The sequence below is a fragment of the Oratosquilla oratoria genome, chromosome 27 (genome assembly GCF_046742065.1).
Source record: "Oratosquilla oratoria isolate Oo_2021 chromosome 27, ASM4674206v1, whole genome shotgun sequence".
In the NCBI taxonomy this organism is placed as follows: Eukaryota; Metazoa; Arthropoda; class Malacostraca; order Stomatopoda; family Squillidae; genus Oratosquilla; species Oratosquilla oratoria.
The window spans coordinates 55,097,120-55,107,119 of NC_134803.1; the positions used below are offsets into that span (position 1 = coordinate 55,097,120).

At 38.9% G+C, this 10,000-nt stretch overlaps 1 protein-coding gene across 10 annotated transcripts in view; it reads left to right on the forward strand.

Moving 5' to 3' along the window:
• The window catches only part of cac (calcium voltage-gated channel subunit cacophony), a 775,822-nt gene that overhangs the window by 589,491 nt on the left and 176,331 nt on the right, over positions 1 to 10,000 (forward strand). For 9 of the 10 annotated variants that reach the window (XM_076210759.1, XM_076210761.1, XM_076210766.1 and 6 more), the window contains one exon: positions 1,488 to 1,600. In XM_076210759.1, coding sequence (XP_076066874.1) covers positions 1,488 to 1,600 — 113 coding nt within the window. Of the gene's footprint in view, positions 1 to 1,487; positions 1,601 to 8,857; positions 8,965 to 10,000 lie in introns of all 10 variants that reach the window. The other variant, XM_076210769.1, reaches the window with a different exon arrangement.

Consider the following 10,000-nt stretch of genomic DNA (forward strand, 5'->3'; position numbering starts at 1 on the left):
TTTCATCCATTCATCATCCGATTCGGGTAGTTATACGGTCGAATCCCTCAGGCAAACTGAATATAAACTGCCTGTTTGCTGACCACCCCGAATAAGCAGCCCGATCTAGATGTTAAGGTTCTTGCTGACCACCCCGAACGAGCACCCCGACCAAGACATTAAGGTCCTTGTTGTCGCACTTGTCTGTTCCTTATATCCACAGCAGCTGTGGATAGCTGTACAGTTCAGCACAGGGTGCAGTAACGAAGGACTAACGAACATGCAGTCATTAGTAATTATTTTCCTGAGTATTGGTACGCGGGACATCGTCTCTGAGGCGACAATTCCCTCCCTCGGCTTAGAGCCTTAGAGGAGGTTCATACGGTCTAACGGTTTGTCGAACAAGGTTCGACAGACACGTGTTTAAAGTGACGTGTGAACGGGGTATTTGGGGTTTAACCAACGTGTTCGACAACCAAATACCCCGTTCACACGTCACTTTAAACACGTGTCTGTCGAACCGCGTTCGACGAACCGTTAGATCCGTGTAAACCCCCTGTTAGACCCAGTCCGGTGGGCGTCTGTCTCAACCGTCATATGATCCACTATTGTCCTTGACAGTTCACGCGACGCCATACATCCTGACCTCCAGTGCAAAGACCAATACGGCGGCTAGTATCATCCCTATAATAACAATTACTTTCAATCCTTGTATCATGATTCGCTGGCCAAGTGGATTAGAACGTCGCTACTTGTGGCGGAGGTCGAGGTGAAGGTAGTTCGAACCCTGTCGCCAGTGAGTTGGACCAAGGGCACGAATCATTAAATAACTTGATACAAAGTCCTTTGTAAGGGGAACCGTTCTAGCCTCCTGATAGGGAAGAGTTAACGACGCTAAACTGTTGTCTCATTTGGCCTGCAACTACCCATAGGTTTATGATCAGAACGAGGAATCATTATCATTATCCTCATCATCATCATCATCATCAGTGTCATTATAACCATACAGCTAGTACTAGCAATGAAGTTGGAAATCATTATGATAATAGTAATAACGATAAAGTGATAGTGATAATAGTATTAGTTATCACAATCATAAGAATCATTAGCATCATCGTCATTGGATTTGTTATCTTCACCCGGAATATCATCATCATGATAGAGTCAGTCATAGTTATCATCTCAGTCATTCATTCCGTCACCACTAAGATCAGCAGCACCACACCGTAGTACTGTTGTCTACCAACACACCAGTACCCACCCCCAGGCGTCACCACCAACACTGCAGTGTCCGTAGATGACACAGTCGCCACAACAGAAGTTATAATCACAAGAGTCCAGCTAGTTCACATGGCCACCGCCTGACAAATCCCGTAGTCGGCCCCGCTCCCACCGATGCCACCACCACCAGACAAATGCCGCCTTACGTACCCCACTGGCACCACCACCACCACCACTACCACCACCACCACCACAGTCAACATGTGTGTTTGTCTCCTTCTGTACAGGTCATAGATCTTGGGGTGTTGTTTCATCCTGGATCGTACCTCAGGGATTTCTGGAACGTCATGGATTCTGTGGTTGTCATATGTGCTGCCGTGTCTTTGTGTTTTGATATTGTGTGAGTAGAACTGCACTTCGTATTTGCAACGTCCTCTTCCTCTTCCTCTTCCTCCTTAGTTTTATTTCCCGCCTCACTCCTTTCAGTCTCTATATAGTTACTTCTCTTTCTCTGTTATTTTTTTCTTCTTCTTCTCTCTACATGTTAAGTAGATATTTCTGTCTAAGCTTCACGGATTCTGCCACAACTGTAGAATCACTTTTAAGTACCAATGTGTCAGTTTTTTTGTGTGTACTGAAGCATTGTACATGCTCTCAGTTTCTGCACTTCTTTTTTTACACTTTTAATATCCTTTCGTGCTTCCCATTTCAAATCTCCTAGAACCACAGATTTCTCTTCTCGACGAAGAGAATATGTATATATATTTTTGTACCTCTTCCTTAGCTCCTATTTCCGGTCAAAATCGCTTTCCATACCTCAGACAACACCCTCGTCTTTTGAACGTTCCGGCCATTTTTCCGGAACTCGCACCTATTCGTATCCCCCTTCCCCGGCCGACCCTGCCCCATCTCCCAATCTGACCGGCCTCTCCCTTCTCCGTCACCCATTCTGCATCTCCCTTCCCAGACAACCTGGACCTCTTCCACGCCCTCTGAGACTTCCTTCTTGCCTCGATACATTTGACATTTTTGGCTTTGACTATTTTTGTCTCCATCCGAACTTTTGATGGACCTAGACGAGCAGCACCAAGGGTAGTGTTTAGTAAGTCCAAATCCAACACACGTCATTTATTTCCCCATTCGTCCCCTAAACATTGTTTTTCGTTTCCTCTTACTCTAAGTATGATAACTGTATGTTTGTTTTTAATCTAAATAGCTCTCACCTCCTCATAAGGTCCCTCTTACCTTCCTACCAATGGTCTTTAAATAGAATGATATATATATATTATATGTGTGATAATAAATGAAAGATAATTCTTCATGACATATCTGTATATAATATTCAAATATGCTTATACACCATTTTCCATAGTTTGTACCACTTCCCTTAATGGAAACGTCCTTAAATGTACTCTAAGAATCACAGATTGATGTCCTACATCACACGTTTTTCGATGTTTGCCCAACTCTTCAATTTACAGTAGAAAAAATGTAGCGTGTACTCGTTTTTCCTAACAACCCCACCCCCACCCCCACCCGCCTCCCTCGACCGTGGTCTTGGTAACGATATCTACAAGTAGGCGTCCCCTGGTGTATTCCCCCGCCCCACAAACCCCCCTAGTAGACACTATAGGCTAATCCATAGCTTGATACACCCCCTTACGCCAAGAAAGGGATCTGCTTGTCCCTTTTTGAGAAATAAACGATACATGTATACATACATATATGATTTGCTGTATAATAATGTGAAAAGTTCCCCACGATAGATACATAAGTATATACACACATACATACTTACATACATATATGACGCACATACAATACATACATACATACATACAAACATATATACATGCATATATATATATATATATATATATATATATATATATATATATATATATATATGTATGTATGTATATGTGTATGGCTATAAACAAATACGTAAATATAAGTGTTCAATACACAATGCATATATTTATTTGTATATATGTATATTTATACATGTATTTTATAAATAAGCAGATATACATATATATATGCATACATGCAATATGCATACATATGCATACATATATAGGATAACACATATAATACCCAAAGCCCCTACAGACAAACACACACACACACACACACACACACATACACACACGCACACACACACACACACAATTACATAATTGCACGCACACATACACACACTTAATCAAATGTGCGCGCGCACACACACACACACACATACACACACGCACACACACTCATGCATACACACACACACGCATACAAATATATTCATAAACATGAATACAAACAGAAATATACTAACACTCATACACACGCATGCAAACAACCTCATAAACGCAATTTATAAACACGAATATGAACATTCTTACAAACAAACACGCGCACACACGCAACACACACACACACACACATACATACATACAATACCAAACACATGCACATACAAATATACACAAAAACAAACCCATACAGAGACATATATCCACAAATGTGTATGTGTCTTTGTATGTGTGTGTGTGTGTGTGTGTGTATGTGTGTGTGTGTGTGTGTGTGTGTGTGTGTGTGTGTGTGTGTGTGTGTGTGTGTGTGTGTGTGTGTGTGTGTGTGTGTGTGTGTGAGTGTGTGTGTGTGTATGTGTGTGTGTGAGTAAGTGTGTGTGTAAGTGTGTGAGTGTTTGTGTAAGTGCGTGTGCGTGTGTGCTTGTGTCTGTTTGAGTATAATATAAATGTGAATATAGATAAATATAAACATACTTATCAAAACACACACACACACGCAAACACAAACGCAAATAAAGAAATACACACTCCCACACATAAACACACACACACACACACACACATGCACACACGCACGCACGCACGCACACACACACACAAACACACACACATAAACACAGATATGCAGCACTTATATACGTATATATATCTACATACATGCATATATATTTATCTAACGATTTAATGTCTTAATATGAATATAGATAATACTCTCTCCTTTTCTCTCCCTCTCTCGCTTTCTCTCTCTTTCTCTCTCTCCTACTCTTTCTCTGTCTGTCTGTCTCTCTCTCTCTCTCTCTCTCTCTCAATATCTCACTCTCATTCTCTGCCTGTCTGTCTGTCTCATTTCCTTTATTTTTACCTCTCTCTCTCTCTCTCTCTCTCTCTCTCTCTCTCTCTCTCTCTCTCTCTCTCTCTCTCTCTCTCTCTCTCTCTCTCTCTCTCTCTCTCTCTCTCTCATTCTATTTCGTTCGTGAAACCGGTTGAATTGATATGTAACGTTGATTTCAATGCATACAGTAATCCGTGTTCGGAGTGTGAATATAGCAGTGAAAAAAATTAATGAAAATTGTTTGATTTGCAATGTCTTTGACTTGGTTGTATCAAGCTATACGTATACTGACTGTTCATGTACCAATCCTTGATTGATCTGTTCCCTTTGTTCCCTGAAAAAAAAATCTTATCCTCTGACCTTAATCCCCTTATATACTACCGCCACTAAAACTAGACTTTTTCATTTACTAATTGCTTATACCTACAACACCCACACCTACATCTCTTATTATTCTAGTTATCCTAGTTATCAAATAGAAAACTCACTACCCTTTCTTCACTGCCAATAACGACCTAATTCGTCTTTTTGACATCTATACGGCTTTAGCTTAGTTATCTTCTTTCCTTTTTTCATCTTAATATTGTCATCAAAAAACGTCCCAGATATTTTCTCTACATCATCTTCTCTCTCTCTCTCTCTCTCTCTCTCTCTCTCTCTCTCTCTATTGCTCTCTCTCTCTCCTCTTTACCAATGCGAGTCATAATCATTATCCAGACTATTATCGCTGTTGCTACTATACAGTTATCATGATCATTACAATTATCAACTTTATCATTATAATTACTTTTTCATTATCGTCATCATTATCATTGTAATTATTCATATTATCATTTCTTTTCTTTTATCATTACTGTAAAATTGATTTCGCCTATGATTCACTATCTCAACTTTTACTAGGTTATCATTATATAACACCAACATTAGTGAAATTAGTATTATCCTTATCACTACAACTACAATAATTGTTACTATTGATTTTTTTTTTATAAATCCTGATTTCTTTTATTCATTCTCTCATCACAACTGTGAGTAATAATACACCCATACATGTCTTAAACATACACAACTTGTCGGAGGGCTCGCCTAATACGGGGATTGGATGAAAATGAGACTACGTCTTCTGCAGTTACGTGAAGTGTGGTCGGGGACTGGTACAGTCCTTTTGAACCATCACATGTAGCTCAGTCGCTAGCGTCTTGACTTCGTGATTATGCACGCACAGGTCGGGGTTCGAATCCCTTGGCAGAGCTTCTAAAAATGTTCAACCCATACATTTATTCAACGAAGCATCTTTGCTTCCCAGACCGTAACATCACCTGATTTCTTAATATTTACAGTAATAGAAAGACATTTTCTCATTTCTCCTGAACTTAATAAGAACTGGAACGTAGTGTACATTTGCTACCTTTATTATTTCTGTTTTTTTTTGTTTTTTTTTTTGTCTTGTGTTTTCTATTGATCCTGATATCACCAAAGACTATCACTACTGTTTTAAGAAATATGATAACTGAAATCACATGGATTTCAGGTACAAAGTTTAAATCATTTTCCCAAATTTTCTTCATCGTATATTCCATACGCGGATTCTCTCTCTCTCTCTCTCTCTCTCTCTCTCTCTCTCTCTCTCTCTCTGCTTTTCTCTCTCTTTCTCTTTCTCTATATGCATATGTACAAATATAAAAATGTGTGTATATATACATATATATATATATATATATACTATATATATATATATATATATACATATATATATATATACTATATATATATATATATATATATATATATATATATATATATATACACATATATCTTTACAGTCTACTTCAATCCTGTGGTCTACCATCACCTTCATTTCATTATCGTCGTCATCATTATGATATTTTTTATTTACTTTCAGGTTACTTTAGTAATTTCCAAACCCTTTTTATGTATAAATGGAATTATATTGAGTTGATTTCCATCCCTGTACTCCTTGTAGCAACTCGAATAGACAAACAAGCAACTCCCAGTCGACGAATTGCCCCGTGGGTTGAGTCGGTGCTTAGGAAGCAGCCCAGTACTCGCGCCGTGCTCCGCGATGATGCTCCATAAGAATTCCCAACCTCTCTCTCTCTCTCTCTCTCTCTCTCTCTCTCCCTCTCTCTTTCTCTCTGACTACTGACTATAACTCCCCCTCTTCCTTTCACCTCTTCTCTGTTCCCTGCCAAGCCAAGAACAAGTTAGGATTTTCCTTCCAACAGACAAGAAAAATAAAGGTGGAGTGCGAGACAGGGTTTTGTGAAAAATAAAACAAGACTCACTTATGACATGAGCTGGGTAATGAGTCCCTATTTTTTTTTCTTTTTTTCTTTGTCTTAAACACTGTCATCTCTTATACTGCTTGTCATATTAGAATTTGCATAAACCACGAATTCTGACGCAGGAATTATTTCTCATTGATATGTACAATTATGTACGTATATGTGTCAGTTTGTCTTTAAAATGGTATATTGTAATTCTACACTTCCATAGTCGAAAAAAGTACAACGTAAAAGTGATTAGAAAAGATATTACATACAATTTCCCACGTACATGCACGTGGAAATATATATGTATTTTATACATATATAACACATGTGTATTATCATAAGTTTACGTTTATGCATAAATATACATATGCTCATATGAATATATACATATCAATATGTATACTGACATGTATAATGATAATACTTTTCTCCTCAAGTGGTATTGGAAATCCACAGAGCTCACATTATTTGGGGAAGGCCTCCATGCCTTCTGCATCTCACTATGAAGAAAATTGGGCTGCTGGCTGCGTCTTATTAGTGTAGAACTTTCCTCAAACTCAACGATGCACTTGCACCGTCTTCTTTGTGCTGATCATGAGACAGAAGTCGTATCAGGTAACAAGACTTAACAACTGTGTGTCGCATGTCAGTTCCTAAGGCAGCCTTACGAGGACTGCCGTCAACAAACAAGGTGTCATTTATGTCGTTCTGAATTCCAGCCTTCTGAGGCTTCAGACTGAGCTGTCAGAGACCGTGCTCGCGTACTTGAAGGTACCTTCCGGTAGAGAACGTCATACTGAGCCTGGAAGGAACAAAGACACAGCCTTGCTTCACCATCGTTTGAGTCCAGGCATGGGATAGATACTCCTCGCTGTACTGGATTCCAGTCGACATACCCAGTCACTTTTCTGGGGGCAGCCGTGGCTAGACCATGACCACCCACGGGCTTTTCGTTGCCACTCACATTGTTGAAGGCCTTCCAGGGATTCAAGTACGCCGAGCACAAGACAACATTTCATTCCCGAGACTTCTCTTGGAGGTGTTTGACCATGCCGATAGTTCCGCGTTCTTTCCGGAACTCAAACTAGATCTCCCGAAGGAGAACTCGCTCGAGGTCTGCAGAACTCTGTTCAGGATCTTGTTTACGATGGTCATCAGGGCGATCCCACCATAGTTACCATGCATCTACCGATCTCATTTGTCCTTGAAAAGAGGCTGGATGACAAGTGCATCCTTGTGTCGGCCGCCAAGGACAGTTCTATAGCTCGACTCAAGGATTTCGACTGAAATGAAGTCTATACCTTTTCCATTATCTGGTGACCCATAGGATGTGGCCGGCAAAACCAGCAGCGTTGCCACGTCTAAACCATCTTTGTTCTCATTCTCAGCAGTGACTGTGACCTTCCCCAACTGTCAAAGTGCATAGGGATAAGGTCACGACTTCGGGCCTCAGCTAAGCGCCTCCTGGCGTAGGCACGTCACCTTCTTCTTGTTCACCCTCAGACTCGTAACCTACCTTAGCTCTGCTCCCGAGGCGTTGAGCCTTGGTCCGCGGAATCGGCACAAAATCCCTTACAGTTTCTGCTGCTTTCCTTCCACCTTTCAACACGCTGAGAGCTGATAAGCGGCGATTGATCCCTCTCTCGTACTACAACGAGATGGCGACACAGAAAGAGACCCGCAGTCACTAATACAACGGAGCCAACAGTCCGATTTTCGTTCTTGAGTGATCTACGGGAGGACCCGAGGTCGAATGCCAGATGTTGTCAGGGTTGTGGGTTTACATACAACGAAACTGGAGGATACATTTATTATCATTATACACATGGACCTCGTGTGCGTATGTATATTTGTTTGTGTATGTATATATATATATATATATATATATATATATGTGTGTGTGTGTGTGTGTGTGTGTGTGTGTGTGTGTGTGTGTGTGTGTGTGTGTGTGTGTGTGTGTGTGTGTGTGTGTGTGCAGATAATACACATTTACCTTTATATATAAATACATTCTAAAAAGAATCTCGCTTGAAGAAAATACACACGTGTTTGTATATCAATGTATATATATATTCTACATAAAACTACGGTACATTCATTCGCATTCTTTATCTTTCTTGTCTCACAGTTACCAGGAAATCCTAACGAATGGCAGCCAATTCTTCTCCCCCTTGCTGAATCCTTGAAGGATTCTTGAGGCTTATTTTAATCCTTTGAATGATTTGCAGGTTGTTGATTTAGGAGTTGTTTGCCATCCGGGATCTTATTTTAGAGATGTGTGGAATATTTTAGACGCAACAGTCGTCTTATGCGCTCTTATAGCTTTTGGTTTTTTGTGAGTATTCCCGATTTTCCATATAGATTAAAGAGATTGTTTATGTCTTTCCGGATATGTGGATATATAATAACAAAGGTATGAGTGAATGTGCACCTTATATATGTATATATATGAATATCTTTACAAAAAACATAATAATAGTAATAATAATGATAATAATAATAATTATAATAATAATAATAATAATAATAGTAATGATAATAATAATGAAATGATAATAGTACTAAAAATAATAATAATAACAATAATGATAATAATATCAAAACAATAGTAATAATATTAATCATAATGATAATAACAATAATAATAACAATAATAATAATGGTAATAATAATGATAATGATATTAATGATAATAATTATTGTGATTATCATTATTATAATTATCATTACTATTATTATTATCATTATTATTAATAATAATATTATCATTATGAAATAATTATAAGACAGCAACAATATTTGAGCAAATTTCTCTGATACAATTTCTGTTAGATATCCATTTGTATAGCCAGGAACTGTCAACTTCGAGGTCTTGTACCTCTTTTTTGCCTGGAACTGGAATGATCAAATGGTGTACACAACCCTTATTTGGAGGTATTGGGTAGCTTCTGTGCATTTCCCCTTGATAGGACGTCGTGTGAAACCCGACGTTGGTTTTATTGGTTTAATAGACATAGCTTTAGGAATTTGTCATTATCGGTGATCATTTCTTTTGCAAATAGTGGCAGTGCGCTCCCCCAGGTCCTGTGAGGTGCCTCTCTAGTGGACAAAAATTCCTCCCATGTGTAGATTCTTTTCCAGGGCGTTTTTGGTGACTCAATATAGGCATTTTGAAGGTTTCTTTTTTTCTACAGTCCCTTGTTCAGCAAGCGTGTTTATACATAGCATCATTATATATATATATATATTTTTTTTTTTTTGGGGGGGGGGATATATGTATATATATATATATTTTTTTTTTTTTTTTTGGGGGGGGTGGCGCAGCCCTGATAAGAGATGTTCCTTCGAGGATTATCTCGCGAATAATCTCG